This window comes from Chamaea fasciata, unplaced genomic scaffold, assembly GCF_029207755.1.
Source record: "Chamaea fasciata isolate MVZ Bird 193981 ecotype frontalis unplaced genomic scaffold, bChaFas1.0.hap1 SCAF_5, whole genome shotgun sequence".
Classification (NCBI taxonomy): domain Eukaryota; kingdom Metazoa; phylum Chordata; class Aves; order Passeriformes; family Sylviidae; genus Chamaea; species Chamaea fasciata.
The window spans coordinates 145923-165952 of NW_027094090.1; the positions used below are offsets into that span (position 1 = coordinate 145923).

At 47.9% G+C, this 20030-nt stretch overlaps 3 protein-coding genes across 7 annotated transcripts in view; 2 read left to right on the forward strand and 1 right to left on the reverse strand.

Moving 5' to 3' along the window:
- Positions 1-300: 300 nt before the first annotated feature.
- Positions 301-14942, reverse strand: LOC136289101 (guanylyl cyclase-activating protein 1-like). Of its 3 annotated transcripts, none has more exons than XM_066182567.1 (6): positions 14875-14942; position 14342; positions 11196-11399; positions 5651-5800; positions 3974-4064; positions 301-2965 (listed from the first exon to the last, which is right to left on the reverse strand). In XM_066182567.1, the coding sequence occupies exons 1-6, from the start codon at positions 14940-14942 to the stop codon at positions 2838-2840; spliced, it is 642 nt and encodes a 213-aa protein (XP_066038664.1). In that variant the 3' UTR covers positions 301-2837. The 3 variants fall into 3 exon arrangements, with proteins under 3 accessions (XP_066038664.1, XP_066038663.1, XP_066038661.1); XM_066182566.1 differs by lacking the exons at position 14342; positions 14875-14942 and adding exons at positions 12736-12992; positions 14817-14849; XM_066182564.1 differs by lacking the exons at position 14342; positions 14875-14942 and adding an exon at positions 14817-14852 and having other exon boundaries at positions 11196-11653.
- Positions 7031-9236, forward strand: LOC136289098 (acrosin-like). Its single transcript, XM_066182560.1, has 3 exons — positions 7031-7420; positions 7791-7924; positions 8679-9236. The coding sequence occupies exons 1-3, from the start codon at positions 7165-7167 to the stop codon at positions 9093-9095; spliced, it is 807 nt and encodes a 268-aa protein (XP_066038657.1). The 5' UTR covers positions 7031-7164; the 3' UTR covers positions 9096-9236.
- A 156-nt stretch (positions 14943-15098) lies between the features above and the next one.
- The window catches only part of GOLGB1 (golgin B1), a 40189-nt gene continuing 35257 nt past the window's right edge, over positions 15099-20030 (forward strand). Inside the window, exons 1-2 of one of the 3 annotated variants that reach the window (XM_066182542.1) lie at positions 15128-15196; positions 18202-18311. The gene's annotated coding sequence lies outside the window, so the exon portion shown is untranslated. Of the gene's footprint in view, positions 15197-18201; positions 18312-20030 lie in introns of all 3 variants that reach the window. The other 2 variants (XM_066182544.1, XM_066182543.1) reach the window with 2 other exon arrangements.

Consider the following 20030-nt stretch of genomic DNA (forward strand, 5'->3'; position numbering starts at 1 on the left):
ACTCACTCACATTCCAATGACAGCACTTACTAAATCTCCCTTACTAAATCTTCCCTTCAGTGAAAGCCCAGACACTTTGTTCAGAATACTGCTGTGGTGGGTGGACCCTGGCTGGATGGCAGGTGCTCACCAAAGCCTCTCTATCAATCACTTCCCTCCTCAGCCGGGTAAAATACAAAAAAGCTCATGAGCTGAGATAAGCACAGGGAGACATCACTCACCGGTTACCATCACAGGGAAAAAAAGAGAGAAATTAATTGAATTTATTACCAGTCAAAATCAGAGTAGGATAATGAGAAGTAAACCAAATCTTTAAAACACCTTTCACCTGTCCCTTTCTCCTTCCCAGAATTAACTTTATTCCTGATTCTCTCCCTCCTCCCCACCAGCAGTGCAAGAAGATGAGAACCGAGGTTACGGTCAGTTCATGCCGCTGCTTCCCCCTCAGGAAGAGGAGTCCTTATCTTGCTGCAGCATGAGATCCCTCCTACAGGAGACAGTTCTCCACTATAAAATATTAATTTCTCCAGTATCGGTCCTTCTCATGGGCTGTGGTTCTTCACAAGCTGCTCCAGTGCGAGCTGCCATCCCCGGGGTCAGCCTTTCAGGAACTACTCCAGTGTGGGTCCTTCCCTGGGGTCAGTCCTTCAGGAACTGCTCTAAAATGGGTCTTCTGTGGGGTCACAAGTCCTACCAGGAAACCTGCTCTTCTCTCCACAGGCTCACAGGTCCTTCCAGGACCTGCTCCAACATGGGGCTCTTCCACAGGCTGCAGGTGGATTTCTGCTTCCCTTCTGCAGACCTCCGTGTGCTCCAGGACAACCTGCTTCACTATGGGTTGCATCATGGCCTGCAGAAAAATCTCAGTTCCAGTACCTGAAACATCTCCTGCCCCTCCTTAGCTGACTTTGGTGTCTGCAGAGCTCTTCCTCCCACATATTCTCAGTCCTCACTTCTTTGGCTGCAATCGCTTCTGCCCCATAACTTTTTCTTCTTAAATATGTTATCCCAGACATTTACTACCACAGCTGAAGGTCTCAGGCTTTGGCCAGTGGCATGGTGGGGCCAGCTGGCATTGTCTCTGCCAGACATGGGGGAATGTAGCCCTGGTTCCATGCTTGAGGTGTTTTGGTTTTCTAAAATTCTTTTCCCAGAGAATCTTCTGTAAACAGGAAAAATATTTTTGTAACTGTACTCATGATATTCATTCCTTTTCCTAGAATGGACTTCTTCTTGATGTCCCTCTGGTCTGACCAATGTGATTGAAGAAGTTTGCCTTTGTTTCACCAATCAAATTGGTCTGTGTAAAGTAGTATAAAAGGGAGACACATCCCAAAAATAAAAGAGTCATTTTCAGCCTTCTGAATCTCGGAGTCTGTGTTGTTGTCGTGTAAAACAGCATCAGGGGAAGCTTCCACAAGCTTCTCAAAGAAGCCACTCCTGTAGCCTCCCTGCTAGCAAAACCTTGCCGTGCAAACCATGAACATCACAGAAGCCTAAAAGTAAGCAAAAATAAGTCTAGTCTAAAGTTTTGTTACAGGTCTGCAAGTTTTTCCTCCTGCACAGGAAAAGCATGCCAATTATGGCATAGGCACTCCATTGAACATTTCCTGCATTTTTCTTTCCTTCTGGTTCTCTTCCCAGATTAAAAGAAGCTTTTAATCAGGACCTTATCTAATGAACAGTGAACAAGACACAGTTTGATGGGCTTCTATCGATGCTGCATCACTCTTCCCATCATGTACAAAATCAGTCATTTATGGCGGCACTGATCTAGAGTATCAGCCTCACCCCAGCATTCACATGAACAGCACAATTCACAAGTCACCTTGGCGAGTTGTTTCTTTCTATTAGATTGTCTCCTCAAGAACAAGAAGAAAGACCAATAAAGATGTGTGTGGCAATATTAGGATCATCTTCAAATACTTCATTTATCCTAGCGTCACAGAACGGTTTGGGTAGGAAGGGACCTCAAAAATCATCTTCCTTCAGCCCCATGCCATGGGGTTAGATCAGGTTACTCCAAGCTTTGTTCAGTGTGGCCTTGAACATTCCCAGCGACTCAGTTGTATGAGAGGAGAGTAAGTAGGACCATGAGTATATAAAAGATTTGATCTCTCAAGTAATTATTCTACTTTGGGAAACTGAGTAGCATATTTTCTGTGGTTACAGAAGCTACTCCAAACTGTTGACTTCTTTGCTAGAGTTCTTTGATCACAGAAAGTTCAAACAGCTGCAGCTGAGGACAGATTTGTTACTATCAGATTGTTTTTCTTTCAGTTCTTGTGATCTTATGACTAAAGCTGATTCTGTAGGGGCTACCAAATCCAAGCACATCTGGGATGGACAGCCATGCTGGTGTTTATGAACCAATACCATGAAAAGAACTGTGCAAGTTCTTTTGATAGTTCTCTACACTAATAACAGTTTGAAACTCTTCTTTTGTCTGTCTGAATATTTTCTCTGCACTCCAACACCCAGTTCTGCTAGTGCTCTTCACAAACTTGGCGTCACTTTTAGTCCATTTCAAAATGATAATGTGGGACACAGAATAAAAAATGGAAATTTGTGCCCTGAAATTTGGCCTTTACATTTTAGAAAGATGAGTTAAATACTGCCACCCAGATTCAGTTTTTCTGAATCTGCCCTGCATTTATGTGGCTAAGCTTCAGTACTTGTACAGAAATGTGCACTCAGATACACAAATATAGCAGTGTCTTTCTGTTCCTACTTCCATATTCATCTTTATGGAAATTTTGTTTCGAAAAATGTTGTCTCTCCTTCCTTGTATTTCTACACACTTCTGTTATTGGCACAGCATTTTCTCCCAGCTTGATTTATACACTATGCCGACGGTTGTTTATCATGGCCACAATGTGTGACAGGTCCAAACTTTTCATCATAACCTCCATGAACTCCTCATCTTTCCTTGCTCCCTCCACAAATTCATCCAGAGAAAGTTCACCTGTGTCAGACACAAATAAAAGGCATCAGAATCCATGTCTGGCAGGAAAAGGAGTACAGTAATCTAACTTTACAGACCACATACTATGTAGAGGCACTATATATAGAGAGGCACTGTTCTAAGGCACTCCTCTAAAGACCTCAGAGTGCTCTTAAGCTTTTACGAAATATCCCCAGTATCCAGACAAGACCTGCTTCCTCCTTTTTCCCCGTACAAGGGAAGAGGTACATAAGAAAGAACAATAGAAGTCAAGGAGTAGCTAAGGAGTGGGATCATAGCATCCTTTATGGCTCAACCTGTACAGTACTAACCTGCCCTATACTTGCTGGTTTTCAAGGATAAAGGAACTAACAGAAGGGGGCTGTGACAGGCAGAAACAAATTTTTCTGTTCTAGGCCAAAAAGCCCTTGTGCAGGGAAGCAGCTCAGCAGAGTTATTCTGGAATAACAAAAGAACCTGTCAGAAAGTAGTGAGCACCTGAAGTAGCAAGGAAAGAGATATCTCTTGGGGACATACAGGGACCACAGAGACACTTGACCAACTTTTGACTGAGCACTTCATGTTCTTGCTCTACTGCCTGCAGTAGACCCAGTGAAGAAACTCTGAACTTCTACATTGAATTCCAGTTCTTTCTTTCCATGCTAAAGTACTTAGGAGCAGCTGGGGATATTTGTTAGTATTTCCCACTTCTAACTGGCATAAGCTGCACAGCAACATACAAAAAGGAAAACAAAACAACACTCCAAAACCCCACTACTAAATTCATGTGTAAGTGGACAGAACAAAGCTGAGACTCAGCAGAGGGAACAAATCCTGTCACACTGATGATGTATAGTGCCAGCAGAAAAATCCTTTCTGGTCCATGGAGAGCACATTACTGGCTGAGAATGCAAATAGAAAGAAAGTATGAAGTGAAGAGACCTAAAGTTCAACCAAGAAAGGAAAAAGTGGATGTTACTCTGTAGAAAAGAGACTGTCTGAGCTGGATGACAAAGGCAGGAATCTTACCGTCGCCATTCACATCAATCCTGTTGAAGACTCGGTTGGTGAACTCTTCTGCACTAGTTTCATGGTCACCACCATTAATAGCTCGAATAGCCTAAAATAAAAGAGCAATAGTAAGAAGCTTCTGACAACTTCCAGACTGATTTCACACGTCAGCATAGATTCATAATAAGACAGTCATGCCTGGTGCCTTCCCCATACAAATGAACCAGTGTCAGAGGAAAACAAAACACAAATCATCAGGCCTTATGGATGGCACTGACGGGTGCAAAGGGAGTGTAGCTCTGGAGCAAGGAATGAGTAGCAAAACCTAGAGGATTTGCCTAATTCCACTTAGGTACAGTTTAGGTGCTGCAGAAATGGAAGAATCAGAACCCACCTAATTGATCCATTTTGGTCCACTTTGTGACCTTATGGTACACCAAGCCTCAGAAACACTGTCAAACACCCTCCTCACTTGACATTATGAAATTCCTTTGTTGTATACAGTGGTAATTTATTTCTATTCTTACTTTCACAATTTCCATTTATATACTGCTTCTTGTGTGTCTGGCTTCTCTCTAAAGATCACTGGAAATTCATTTTCATCTTGAGAAACTTTAAGCCTTATCCACTTCTGTTTGCTACAGTTCTTCTTATTCATAACTACATAGTGCAGGGTTGTCCTTTCAATACTTATTATTTCCTTTGTTTAAGGATGTCCATGAAATATGTGATTTCACAGCCTTTATACTGATTCTAAGACTATTCATTTTCTAGTTGTTACCCTCTGATATTTGGTCATTTTCTTCATTCTTTTTCAAATGCTATTTACTGAAACTAGTATCATCTCCGCAATTTCCTAAGTTTATGAAAAAAGACACTGAACTACACCCACAAAATACAAAGGGCTATACATTTCTTGCCACCAGTTGTTGCCCACAGGACTTGTTTCACTGTAATGTCTGAGTATTTCTATTTCAAGCTACTAGTAGGAGGCTGTACGTTACTACAGGTACTGATTTTGGTCAGGTCTCTTTGATACCCAGCTCTAAAATTCTTGTCCAGATGAGAATGCATTATTAACATCTTATTAGTGCTTTATCAAATCAGTTTTATGACATTTCATATTCAGAAATGTAATTTATTTAGGGTCATTGAATCTTTCCTGCAGCTTGGTAATTTTCCATTATCTGCAAAATAATCTCAATTTGCAGCAAAATTAATTTTGAGATATTTATGCCTGTAATTCCAATCCCATCCACAATAGCTATTTGCATACAATTCTTTCCATTCTCAGTCATTCTTCAGGCTATTCGCCAGAGCCAGAAATGTTTGATTATGTTGATACTTAGGAGCTGATTCTAGAAAGCAAACTGGAAGTAGCTCTCCAACTTCTCATGGGGAAAAGGACATATGAAGGATACACTGTAGAGATAGCAACTGACAGTCATAGGGTCTGAAACCTTGGAAAGTACAATTTAGGTCACAAGCAGTTAAAGCAATTTTATGGTTAGCTGTGCTGTAATGTAACCTGTGATAGTCTGCCAAGTCTGCTTATTTCATTATCCAGTAGTGGGGAATTCTGCTCAGAGAAGGAAGGATGTTAAAGGTCTCATCCGTATGGGAAACAGCAAAGGTCTTACTTGTGTGATTTGTCTTTAAGGAAGGAGGCAGGAACACAGACCCCTGGAGATTCACCTTAATGATGTTGAGCAGTTCATGCCGATCAATGCAGCCATTGCCATCTACATCATAGAGCTTGAAATACCACCGCAATTTCTGCTCCATCTTCCCTCGGAGAACAAGGCTGAGGGCAGCCACGTATTCCATGAAATCAATATACCCATCCTGTCAGAAAAAAAACCCGAAATTGTGACAAGAATAAACTGAGGCACTTACTACTCTGGAGTTGTTTCACCTTATTGCTCTCTAGATTCACAGCTGACAGAGAAAGGTCAACAAATGGCACAGACACTTGGACTTAGGAAAAATCTTTAGTGCACAGACACGTTATTTCTGCAGCCACTAAATACCCGGGTTCCTAAAGTTATGATCTGTTACATAGAGGCTCCTCTCTGCTCCCCACCTGCAGTGAAGGAACCTCCCACCGCTCGTCAGCATGAACAAAGGCCCCTCTGTGCACCAAAGATGACTGCCTTTGGCCTGCTGGGAGAGAATATTGAGCCCAGCCCATGGGCTGCAAGTTTTCTGTATTACTCTGCTCTGCCTTTTTGGGAAACTATGCTACTCCATTAAGCCATAGATCTCCATTCTCTGGGAAATAAAGTGGCAGGGGATATTTTGTAAAACACACAGATAATTTGTAAAATACATGTGATTTGACCATTGGAAAAGTGTTCCGTATTTAGGTTTTTGATATTTCTTGACTCTACAAAGAAACTCAAAAAGCTCTTGCTTCTTTTGCATGAAAAATGCCAGTTAGTAAAGGTTCATCAGATTTAAAGCTGCCTAAAATTTGAAGTGGTTAAAAACAAACAAATAAAACACATATCTAGGTAAAAGATTCCTAATAACCACTTCAACAAATTACCGAGCAAAAAAGTGAAACTTTCAGTTATTAAGGTATTTAAACAAAGTCAGATACCTTTATGAAATGGACATAAACATAAGTAAAAGGCTAATGTGTGTGAACTGGCAGAGAACTGCTGTTTTACAGTAAGGATCACCACATTTAAAATGTTCATTCAGGGTGGGAAGAAGGGCATGACAGGCTGAGTTATGGCTGGTCAGCCTGGAGAACAGAAGGTTCCAGGAGACTTTGGTGCCCCTTCCAGTACTTAAGGGGGCTTAGAAAAAGGTTGGAGGGGTACTTAGGACAAGGGCATGTAGTGATAGGACACAAGAAAAATGGCCTTAAGCGGAAGGTGGGCAGATTTAGATGAGGTGTTAGGAAGGAATTTCTGACTGTGAGGGTGGGCAGGCCCTGGCACAGGGTGCCCAGAGCAGCTGTGGCTGCCCCTGGATCCCTGGCAGTGGCCAAGGCCAGGCTGGACACTGGGGCTGGGAGCAACCTGGAATAGTGGAATGTCCCTGCCCGTGAGAGGGATGTCCCCAGAGCACGGGCAGGCGCCCAGGTCACAGCACCACGTGCCACTTCCCTCTCCGCCTTGGGAAGCAGAAGGCCGGGAGAGGTTGGAGCCCGTGGCTCCGCTCCTGTCACCCCTCTCTCCACCAGGCGCCTCCTCAAGGGCATGTCCGCCTGGGAGGTGGTGATGGGGGCCGCAGATCTGAGCCAGCCGGGCCCCGAGGCCGCGGTGAGACACATCCAGAGGCTCCTGGTGCACCAGCACTACGTGCCCGCCACGGCGAGGAACGACATCGCCCTGCTGGAGCTGGACCAGCCCGTGGAGTGCAGCGACTACATCCAGCTGGGCTGCGTGCCCGACGCCTCGCTCAGGGTCTCGGAGCTGAAATCCTGCTACATCGCCGGCTGGAACTTTGCCAAAGGTGAGCTCCCCAACAGGACGTGCGCTCCGAGGGCGAGCTGCGCACCCCGGGGACGCGGAGCGGCCGCAGGCAGAGTCCGCCCGCGGGACGGCAGCGGGGCCGGGGCTCGGAGCAGCCCGGGCTGCGGGAAGGAGTCCCCGGCGAGACGGGGCGGGGAACGGGCTGAGCTGGGAGGTCCCTTCCCAGCCGAACGATTCCTGCTGGGCCTGAGAAGCCTCTGCAGAGATGGGCCCGGCTCCTCCTCCAGGCCAACAGCAGGGACACAGCGGGACAATATCGCTCCGTGGGCAAGGGGCAGAGCCGGGCCCGGGGAAGGGGAGGGGATGAGCACCGCGGCGATGGGGGCTCATTCCCACGGTTCTGGGATCAGGCATGGTGCTGCAGGAGGCCAAGGTCCAGCTCATGGACACGGAGCTCTGCAACAGCAGCCCGTGGTACGCGGGGTCCGTCCATGCTGACAACCTCTGTGCTGGCTACCCACACGGTGGCATCGACACCTGCCAGGTAGGAGCCCCCACACACAGCCCGGCCTGTCCCCTGTCCTCCCCTCCCTTCCCACCTGCAGGTCACTGCCCTGTGACCCCTTGTCCCCAAGGAAGGCCTGGTCCTGCCCATCCAGTGCCCCCAGCAGACTCAAAGTGTGGATGTGACCCCGGAACATCTGTCCTCTGCACATCTGGGACCCGTGTGCAGAGATGGGAGAGCTCCCGACCTGCTCCCAGCCGAGGGCCTGGAGGCTCCAGCCCCTGAGCAGAGCGTTCCTGAGCTGGGAATGCGGAGCTGGGCCTGGGAGAGAGGAGCCAGAGCCGGGCTGGGAGAGAGGAGCCAGAGCCGGGCTGGGAGAGGGGAGCCAGAGCCGGGCCGGGAGAGAGGAGCCAGAGCCGGGCTGGGAGAGAGGAGCCAGAGGTGGGCTGGGAGAGAGGAGCCAGAGCCGGGCTGGGAGAGAGGAGCCAGAGGTGGGCTGGGAGAGAGGAGCCAGAGCCGGGCTGGGAGAGAGGAGCCGGAGCCGGGCTGGGAGAGAGGAGCCGGAGCCGGGCTGGGAGAGAGGAGCCAGAGCCGGGCTGGGAGATGGGAGCCAGAGCCGGGCTGGGAGAGAGGAGCCAGAGCCGGGTTGGGAGAGAGGAGCCGGAGCTGGGCTGGGAGAGAGGAGCCAGAGCCAGGCTGGGAGAGGGGAGCCAGAGCCGGGCTGGGAGAGGGGAGCCAGCCCTGGGGTTGGCAGCAGCCCCCCACATTCCCTGAGCCCTCTCTCCTGGCACAGGGGGACAGCGGGGGTCCCCTCGTCTGCAAGGACAATGGAGCCGACTACTACTGGCTGGTGGGAATGAACAGCTGGGGAAGAGGCTGTGACAGAGCCAGGCACCCCGGGATCTACACCTCCACTCAGCACTTCTACAACTGGATCCTGCTCCAGACGGGCCTGAGCCCAGCAGAAAGAGCTGGTCCAGCCCCAGAGCCAGTCGTCACCTCGGCCTCTGAGCAGCATGTGAAACCAGAGGAACCAGAGGAAGAAGAGGAACCAGAGGAACAAATCAACTTGACCCCTCAGTACAGCCAGAGACCAGAGGTGACATCCTCGGGCACATCACTGCCCATGCCATTCCCACACCAGATCCTGGTGCAATTCTGGAATCTGCTGCAGGACTTCCTGCAGTTTATGAAGGACAAAAAAGCTTGAGCAGCAGCAGGATGAGCAGCATCCAGGGCTACAGTGGACCATGGGGCAAAGGTAGCCTTGGGGCCAGAGGCTTCTCTGTCCTGCCCCTGCTGCGGCCACACCGATGCTGATGTGACTGAGGTGCTGAAGTAAAGTTTCTGTGTTCACTATTAATTGTGTTTGCAGCCCTGCTCAGTGCACCCGCAGGCTCGGAGAGTCCCTGCTCTGTCTGTCCATCTGCTGTGCTGTTCACATTCATTCTTCAGCCTGGAGAGCGCTCCAGGGAAACCTCGGTGCCCCTTCCAGTGCCTGAAGCAGGTTATAATAATGGGGGAGAGCAGCTTTTTGCATTGACAGGTTGTGATAGGACACGGAGGAATGGTTTAAATCTAGAGGAGGGGAGATTTGGATGATGTTTTGGGAAAGAGTGGGGGTGGTGAGGCCCTGGCCCTTGAAGCGTCCTAGGCCAGGTTGGACAGGGCTTGGAGCAACCTGGGATAATGGAAGATGTCCCAGCCCGTGGGAGGTGGTGGAATGCGATGATCCTTAAGGTCCCTTCCAACCCAAACCATTCTATAATTCTATGATTGCAATTTATAAAAGAAGAATATTGAAAATTTATCCTCCTTGTCATCATCAAAGTTCTCAAAATCTGAAGGTCCAGAGGGCAGACGATTCCATCCATCGTGTCTGTATTGCAACAGGGTGGATTTTCATCTGTGTGCTCTTGTTCCTTGCCCTTGTTCATAAAGGGATCTTAGATTAAGTGACTATTAACGGACTAAGATTAACTGATGTAGGTCCATCGCACTAGTTGCCACACTCTTACTTCATTGCTCCTCAGATCACTACCACTTTCTTTAGATGATAGCTTTTAATCTCTTCTGACCAAATTTGAATTTGAGAATCTTCTTCTAACATTGTTTACTGCATAACACAGGGCTCACAGGAAAACTCTGGAATGCACGACATCCTTGAATATATTTTAAAGTCCTTAAACATCCCAAGAAGGGAGAGAGGTGAAGTGAAAGAAAGACTTGTGCAAAAGCTGTAAAGGTTTTGCTTTAGCTTAGGAAACTGCTTCTCATCACTGTTATCATCCTGGGCACAGAGGACTTTGGGATGAGAAAAGATGTTCTTTGAGGTCTGCAGTAATTTCCAGTCATTACATCCACCACAGGGCCTCAGCTACCCTAATGGAGCCTGTCTGCTCCTCTCTTTAAGAGTTTTGTAATATTCCTAAGCATTCCTTAACTCCTTATGCTGTCTCACATGTCCAAAATAACATTCTTTGTTGGTCCCTAAGCTTTCCTTCTTCAAGACTAACTCTGTGATTTCCCACCTGGTTCTCATGCCTCTGTGACTGAATCCTCCTTGACTCCATTTCAGAACCTTGAGGCAGAGTGTAAAGGTGAGTTTTCCCAGGACGCTGTAAACCCAGATTTCTTTGTCATTAAGAATACAGGCCTGCAAGCACAGGCTGAAATACATATGGATAAAAAGCAGGCAAATTGAGAGCCATTGCATGCTTAAGGAATTATGGGGGTTAGTGTTTTCTACCAGCAGTCACAGTGAGGAACACTACCCACCCCCTCCCCCCGGCTTCATGCTGCACCTCCCAGCACCAAGGAGAGCCACAGACGTTGTCTGCAGTGTTAATTTCAGCTGCCAAATACCTGGAAATAACTCCTCTGTGAATGCTATAATGATTTCTATTGTGTCTGATTCCTGTGGTCTCCACTGTCTCATACAGCTATATTTTTGAATAATAAGAACATGTAAGAAGAATAATGAAATTAACATTTTGCTAGTTAAACAAGGCCAAGTCAAATAATAGGCAATAAGGAATTTTCAAAATTCAAAGATGAACTTGCACGAGGTAGTTAGATCATCAGGTGTACCTATGTTTATGTCATCTGTGTTATTACCTGTACACATTCATTTGCTCCTTACATTTAGCTACTTTACATTAGCATCCCTTGGCAGATTTCCACACCAGTGTTTGCAAGAGAATATTTATGTTCTTTATATTTGCAAGAGAAAGACAAAGACTCTGAAAGTTTAGGAGTTGGATCACTTCAAAGCAGCACGAGACAGTCAATTCCTTGCCAGAGAACTCACCTTGTTCATATCAAACGTGCGGAACATCTGCTCAATGTACTTGTTGGCCTCTGGATCCAGCCCTCGAAGCCCAAAGAACTGCTTAAATTCATGCTCCGTCAACTGTCCAGAAGGACACTCTGTCATGAATTTCTTGTACCAGTGGTGGATCTCGACAGCCTGTAGATCATCCACTGTGGAGCTGCTGTTGTTTCCCATATGTATCTGTGGTCAGAAGGATGATGCTACAGGAATGATCCTCTTCCTCCCGTGGCTCTCACAGCACTGCCCGTTTGATCCTGTCTATGCTCAACACTAATGTCAGTTACGTGAGGGATCTAACTTTCCACAAGCCAATTATAAATGTTAATCTTCTTAGAGGCTGATCCACAAACCAGAAAGTTTCAATGATACAAACAGTCTTCTTAGAATGGAAAGGAGATGCAAGATAATCTAGCAAATCACTGCTATTTTAGGATCTAAAGCAGAAAGGGTGAGAAGGTTAATCAGACACTGGCATTGGGAGCTATACTGGTTTGGTAGACTACCCTATTTTTAACCTTGATATAATTATACATGAAGGTAAGAGGAAATGGCCACAAGATGTGGGCTGTGAGGTTAAGTGAAGATCTGCTCCTCTAAGTGGATTTGAGAGTCTGTTTTCTCAAATAGACACATTGAATAATGGAGTGTGTAGGACCAGAAACTGTTACAGAAGAGTGAGGTTATGTGGGGAAAAAGCTCACCTCCATGCACACAAAGGAGCACAGAAGAGCAATGGAGGGGGTGGGGGCACCCAAATAATCCCCAGCTTTGGCAAATCCAAGAAACACCACAGAAGTGCAGTCAACCCATGAAAGGCTCAACTGCACAAAAGGGAAGGAGCAAAGAGAGACAACCACAGGCTGAGAAACACAAATTACCCAATAAGAGAAAGAAAGGCCCTGTCCCAGCTCCTTCTCATTCTGCCCCAGGGGAGCCATCAGTCCCATGGGCCTAAAGGTGGCACCCAAAATGATGAGTCAGTGGGAGAGGTTGTAGAGTACCCTACAACCTGAGTACTGCCTAGGGGCATGGAAAACACTGTGGGGTCCAGGGTGAGAGCATTTGGGAACAAGACTCTCAACAGGATGTTTAGGGGAGGAACAGAAGGTGAGGAAAGGGATGGGTCTAGGTGGTTTGGGAACAAACAAGCATGAGAAAATGGAGGCAAGGACAATAGAAGGGGCTGGTTGCATGTAGAATGGTGCTAATCAGTATGAATGTCTACCCATGCCTTGTGCCTGGTCATCACAGTTTTTCCTGTCTTCTAATATTTCTACCTTTTTCTTTTCTGGCTGCACAGCGCTGTGCTCTGGGCATGTGTATGCAGGGGGATTTAAGTCCCCACACCTGGATTGAGTGAGACCATGTCAGTCTATGATCCCTAGTAAATACCAAGCCAGACTAGCCAGAAAATAGGCCAAGTGGTTTGTGAAACAGGTGTATGTATGTCTCTGTTAGGGGGACCACTGGAGTAGTTGACTGTTGGACAGAAGGTGTAGGGTTGAGGGTGACCCACCTGTCTGTGTTTCTCTGTGCAGGAGACAGCTGCATTCTGAGCACTTCATCACATGTACTGGAGGGGCACACAGTGTCCGTGTCTGTATGTTGTTGTGTGCAATGGAATCTGTACCAGTGACTGTGGCAGGGCTGTGCACCTTGGAGGGTCTGGCATGTCCAGGTGCCAGTAGCTGGGGAGACGAGGCATCGAGAGGCAGCTGCTGGGTAGGATGGATGTCTGAGCTCACACACTCTGTGTGCTTCCCACTGATGGACCTTCACAGAATCACAGGATGGTTTTGGTTGCAAGAGTCCTTAAAGATCATCTAATTTCACCCCTCGCCGTGGGTACAAACGCCTTCCCCTAAAGCAGCTAACCTTGCTGGCTGTGCTCCTTTTGACGGAACCCAGGCTACAATCGGCTGGCCCATTTTTAGTTTTCATTCCCCGAGACCCCCAAGTCCTTCTCCACAGGACTGCTCCCGATTCACTTGTCACCAGCCTGTACCCATGTTGGGGATTGCACTTGCCTTTGTTGAACTTCATGAGGTTGGCATGGGCTCTTTCCTGTAGCCTGATCCTTCTGGATGCCCTATCCCTTCCACATAAAGTATCAGTCACACCACTTTATGTACACATTTAAAGCCACAACTTATTTTTAGTATAATAATAATAATAATAATAATAATAATAATAATAATAATTTTAACAGTCTGATTTGAGAGTCATAATAAAACTACATCTAACTACAGAAAAGCAAAGAAAAATAATGTAGGTCATGTACTTATATGTAAGAAAAAAGCGGCATTAGTAGCAATAATCCAATTAAAATTGCAACACACACAGAGTTTGTTTCTGTGCTTTCTCTGTTGTTACACTGACCTACCTACAGCTCCTCTGGATATTAAGATCTGTGGTACACTCATGTTTGCAGAGGAGGAGGGGAGAGTCATGGGAAGTTGTCAGCATCTGGGTCCTTCACTGGGAGGAATGTAATGTTCTTGTGAATGGTTTCCTCATCCTCTCTTTTTTTCTTTTTGACCCCTTTCTTCTCTTTCCTTTCACTTAGACTCATATGGGAATGTGCTAATAACTGCTTGCTATTACTACCAATTTAAGCCCATGGCTGTACCACACAAAGATAGATAAGTAAAATAAATTAGATACTGGAGAAATTGCGCCCACAGCTAAAGTAAACAAAGTGAAGTGAACAAAGCTGCAAACAGGGCATGAAAAATTCAGAGCACACCTGGCAAGTCTTGGTCCTGAGGCCCTGTGAACTGGGGACAGAGCCCGTGGCCATACCAGGACAGCTCTACTGGTGCCATCAGAAATAGGAATACAGTGCACCTGAGTGCGAAATGAGGGTGGCCAGGAGGCAAGGAAACTGCGCTGCTCAGGCTTCCTGAAATCTTGCCCTGCATCTGGCTGGGGGCAACCTCCTGTACCTGTACAGACCAGGAAGTGAATGGATCAGGAATTCTGAGAAGGAAAATAAAAAACTGGACAGGGGCTGGCAGTGTGCACATCCCCAGCACCAGGGGCACCAGGTGAGGGGGAGAATTCTGTCCCTGTGCCCCGCTCAGGTGAAACCCCACTTGCAGAGCTTTCTCCAGTCCTGTAACCCTCAGAACAAGACAGATTTGGCGCTGCCGAAGCAGGTCCAGAGAAGGCCACAGAGCTGCTCCAAGGGCTGGAGCCCCTCTGCTCTGGAGACAGGCTGAGAGAGCTGAGGGTGTTCAACCTGGAGAAGGCCCCGGAAAGACTTATTGCAGCCTGTCAGCATGGGGACGGAGAGGAAAAAGACAGAAGAATATTTTTATGCTAAGAGCTGTAGTGCCAGAGCAAGGAACAACAGCTCCCGCGAGCGAGCGCAGGCTTGGACTGGACATCTCCGTAAGCTCTCAAGGCCGGGCTGAACGGGGCTTGGAGCAACCCGGCCTAGTGGAAGGTGCCTGAGGCAGAGGGGTGGGAGTGGATCATCCTTACAGGGACGTTCCCCCCAAATCACGGGGCACCACTTCGGCCGCTGCCCGGCGGTGAATAAGCGGGAGCCGCCCCGCCGCCCCGCCGCCCCGCCGCCCCGCCCCTGTCGCCCACCTCCCAGTCCGAGCCTCCATCTCACCAACACGGCCGGCCCGGCCCGAAACGCCGCAACTGATTGGTCGCTGCCTTGTTATTGGGCGGAAACCCAGGGCGTCCTCGGGATTGGTCACTTTGTGCCATGTTGCAGGACAACCGTGGCGCAGAGGCAGCTGCTCCGTCACGATTGTCTGGCCGTCACGTCTATCTTTCAGTTACCGCAGCTGATTGGTCCTCCTGCGCCCGGGGGGCGGGGCCCCGCCGGGGACGGAAGTGGCGGCCGTGCGTTCCGGTGCTGAGGTGGCGCGGTGGGAGCGGTTCGGTGGCAGCGGGGTTGGCAGCGGCTCCTCGGCCGGTTAAAGCCGCTCCTCGGTGCTGACCGCCCCGCCGTGCTGCAGGTCAGTGCCTTCCCGCGCCCTTGGTGCTGTCTGCCCCCCTGTGCGGACCGCGGACTCTGCCGTCCGGCTCTCGGCGGCGGTCGCCGGCCGGGCTCCTGTCGTGGCCGTGCGGGGCCGGGACGGGTTCGCAGCTCCCGGGGCCCGGGTCGTAAGGGGCAATGGGCCGGGGCGGGTCTCTCCTCTCGCTCCGGGCTTTGCGGCCCGGCCCGGTCCCCCCACGCCGGTAGGACGCTGCCGGCGGTGCCCGCAGGTACCGGGAGCGCAGCCCGGCCGGGGGAGGTTCGCACTCGACGGGGCCCGCCGGAGGCGTGCGGTCCGGTAAATGTGCGGGGCTGCTGGGGCCCGTCGGCGCTGCCCGCCACCCCCGTGGCCGCAGGAGCCGCCGCTCCTGGAGCCCAACACGGCGCTCCGGTGCTCCCCGTCCCTCTTGGTTTCTCTTGGAATCCCTCTGCACAGCGTGAGAAGTTTGGCCCAGGGCTTGTGTACAGCAGCAGTGCTTGTAATGCATGTTTGATTTTAAACGAGGGAATATGCAAGGAATTAACTTCATTTATGTATAATAAGTTTACAATAGAATAAATTAGGGGAAAACATTGTCAAGTCGTTCTTTGCTATGGCTGATACCTAGGGATAGAGATACCCTGCTTACTGCAGACTGGGCAGACTAGCAGTGGGCCAGGGATGTGTATTTCAGAAGAAAGGAGCCTCCTCCAGATCACTGCTGGTAGTTCCAGTGTTCAGAGTAAAGTCTCCCCAGCAAAAGTTCGTTAATCACAGAAATGCTGCACAGAAGTAGAGGATGTAGAGGATCCTGGCTCATGTCCTGAGCACGGCAAGGGTCCTCATGTTCTACTGTTCATTACAGAGGTGGGAATCCATATGCCAGTGTGAGCCTGGGAGAGCACCAGTCTCGTCTCTGAGAGCACTGTTTGCTTTATTGGGGTGAGGCAGTGGAACACAGAATAACCTCTGTCCTTTTGTATTTGTGGGGAAACTGGCTGACATTATATAACACCAGGATATTCCTGCCACAAGCCCTTGAGGCTGGTGCGCAGGACAGCCACCACCCTCTGTGCAAGCTGTTGGCTTTGGGACAGAATTTAAAGCCATGTTATGCTTGTTTCTGGATTTGTTCTCAGGAAGGATTCAAAGAAAGCTGAGCCAGGCTCTTTACAGTGGTGTCTGGTGGAAGGATGAGAGGTTGTGAGCATGAACTGAGGCACAGGCGATTACCCGGATCATCAGGAAATACTTCCTCACTCTGTGTCTTACTGAGCACTGGCGCAGGTTGTCCAGGGAGGCTGTGAAGCCTCTATCCTTGGAGATAGTCAGAAGCTGACTGCACAGCTTCTGTTTGAGCAAGAAGCTTAGACCAGATGACTTCCTAACTTCAGCCAGTCTGTGGTTCTTCGATAAGATTCTCCTTGAGCCTTTTATTTGTTGTCCTTCACTGAATCTTCTCCAACGAGTTCCCACCTCTTGTTCTGGGAAGCCCAGAACTGAACACGTTACTCCAGACATGGCCTCACCAGTGGCCAGGATCACCTTCCTCCTGACAATGTTCCTAATGCAGCCCAGGATGCTGCTGCTGGCCTTTATCATGAGGAGGGTGCATTGCTGACTTAGGTCAGTTGTCCACTGCAATCCCCAGCCTCTCTCTGCGGTGCTGCTTTCCAGGGATGTGTTCTGAGGGATGCTGTCCAGAGCAGTGGCCCACCTAGGCCCGTGTTTTCTCTGTTTCCTCTACACAGACACCAAACCTGTTGCTGTTCACAGAATTGTAGCATCACTTTTTGTTCCCCATTCACTTCGCTTGCCATATTTGGCTGACCTGAGAATATAAATTAAAAATGAATTCAAAAGATACGGATCTCAAGGACTTGAGCTCAGGTTATTAAAGTCCGCATCTGTACAAATAGCTGCAGATGGTTCCTCTGTTTGCGTTTTTAAGGCGGCCGACTGTGAGCCAAACCCAGCAGGGCTCATTAGCTTGAGTGCAGTATCAGGTTAATGTGGCCAGCCTGGGCAAAGGCCAAGGAATATTTTCCCAGTTCAGGTATGCATGCTTGAAATAGTAATGCCTGTAGCATGCAGGTATGTGCTGAGGCCCGTGCAGATGCCTAGATTCTGTTTCTTTATCGTATTTCTAATACTGCTTCTAGTAATTCATCTGTTGGTTCTCTTGGTCCCAGCCACGTATTTTACCTTTGTGACTTTAAGAAGCTGTGGCCTGATGCTCATTTGGAAGATCCGATCCATACTCTTCAAGTATTGGAAGCAGTTAGAAAGAGGCATTCTTGCATTTGGATGGCTGTTCTCTAAAATGGGCCTCTGCCAAGACAGCAGGTTCTGTTCCTCATTGAGGCATCATGGGAGGGATGGTTTACAAAACTATAAATACTTTATTATTCTTATAATGGATTCCAGACATTCCAGGTCTCTAAATGAGTATCTCATATTACACCTTGGTGAGCAGTTGATGTTGTCAGAAGAAGTCTCCCTAGCAGGAACTGTAAAGCTGTACTGTTCTGGAATTCCATGCCTCAGGGCCAGCTGAGGAGTGGCAAGCGCCAGGACTTGTTTCACTGACTGTTTGTTGTGTTGTTGCAGCACGTGAACAATCCTGGCATTCTGACTCTGCTTCTGGAGGAGTTCCATCCCCTGGAGCTCTTCCTAGGAGCCTCTCTGAGACCTGCCCTCTTGCTGCATGTCTTTTTGCTACACTAACTTCTGCTTGAGCATTTTATTTCATTGCCTGAAGAGACTAAGCTCATGCTAGGCAGTGTGAGAAACCAGGGCGTGTCTACAAATCCATGTTCCCAAACACAGCAGACTTGTCCCTTTTCGTGCTTATTGCAAGTGACTGACTAACAGTCCTGGAGTGTACTGTGTACAATGAGGAATGGGCTTATTCTTTATTATTGGACAATTTATTTTCTTCTCCTCTTTTTTGTTCTTTTTCGCTTCTCTTTCCATCAAAAATCTTGGTTCACGCTACCTGTCAGTACTCAAGAGATAAAAAGGAATGTCAAGAAAGACCTGTGTGTGGCTGCTCTACCTTGGAAACCTTACTACTGAATGAGCAGACCCATGAGCTCCTTAGAGCACACAGCAGGTTAGTATTCAGATGCTCTTTTCTGCTATTGATGCTCTAATGGCCAGTGTAATTTTTTCTACTTCTGCAAAATCAGGTGACTGCTACAGAAAAGTAATGCATTGGTCCACTCCAGTGTCAATATTTTCACACATTTAAGTGGAATCTGAGACCAAAGATTTGCTTGGTAAGACGAGGTCAGGAATGAGTGGATCTGTGTGGCCAGCCTCAGAAGCCTGCTTCTAGTGAGGCAGAGGTACCTCATCACACTAAAAGATTCCATTTGATGGAGATAATTTTAATAACGTAAGCTTGGTCTAATAGCTAATGTGAGTTTGCCTGGTTTCAGCTTGCACTACTGGAGCTTCTGTAATTGTACAAATTATTTTGCCACTTACAGGCATGGACAGTTTTGTGGCCTTTCTGTTCAGAGATGTCAAATGTCACACGTGACCTCTTTTTATAGAACACTAGAATGATGATTATGTGATTCTTAAGGGACTTTGGGAATTCAGTTGGTCAAATCCTTTGCTCTTAGCATGTCTAACATCAAAATTTGAGTCAGATTGCTATGAGCCTAATACAGTATTTTAACATCTTTCCTGTGCCTTTTTTGATCGGATCAAAATTGCTTATGCTGCGACTTGTGTCCTGTGTCTCATGTCCTTCTGAGGTGAGCCTTGTAAGAGCTGCATGACTGTCTTTAGCTACCTTATGGGTGGTTGTAGGGAGGACAGCAATTGCATCCCACTCCTCACCTGCTGTTCTCAGGGCTGAGCAAGCCCAGCATTCATATACTCTCCATGTGCCGTGTAACACAAACCCCAGTCATCCTGGGGACTCTCTGTTGTACTTGATTCACTATTTTGAAAGTGGGCACTCTACCTCAAATGTAGTCTTATAGGTGTGAATGGGGAGGAATAGTTGCTTTCCTCAGCCTGCTCCCTGCAGTCCTACCTGTACAGGTCAGTGTACACCTGACCTTCGCTGTGAGTGCATTTGTGGTTTGTGCCAACCAGCACTTCAAGCTTGTCTTCTGCAAGACGGTTGTGCAGCCAGTTGCTCCTCAGCCTGTACCACTCATGCTTTTCCCATTCCAGGCATAGGCTTCTTCTACCTTTCCTGAATTTCGCAATGTTTCTGTCCATCTGTTACTCCAGCCTGTTGTTATCCTGTATTGGTTGGCAACTCTGTACTTCAGCTTATCCAAAGGCTCATCCGAATCTGGTGAATTTGGTGAGGTGGAGTGCATCCCATCATCTCAGTTAATAATGGAGAATTTAATTTACTGCTCTCCCCAAAACCACAAGTTATGTGTTGCTGGCTGGTACTACTGCATGTTTTTTGGTTCTTCGCTTCCACTTGCTGGATTAGTTTGGCTCCTGAATTTCAAGGAAAGGAAAGAAGGTATGCTACGCAGCAGCCAGGGAGCGTGTGTCCTCTCCAGACTATTCCCCGATGTTGAGGTCCTGTCCTGTGTGTGACATGCAGAGGTCTCATCATTTCCATAATGTGACACACTTGTATCTGTTTAGCAAACATCAAGGCTCAGTCCATTATTTCCACCACTTATTAGAAAGCTGATTTCATGTTACAGGCCGTATTTGGCCCATAGAGAAATGACTTCCTTTAGTAATCACCCTTCTTTTCAGTAAACTGAACAGGTCGTGGTGCTGTAATGTCATTGTTAAGCATGATCAAGAATGAACTATGAGGATGACTTGGTATCTGGTATAAAAA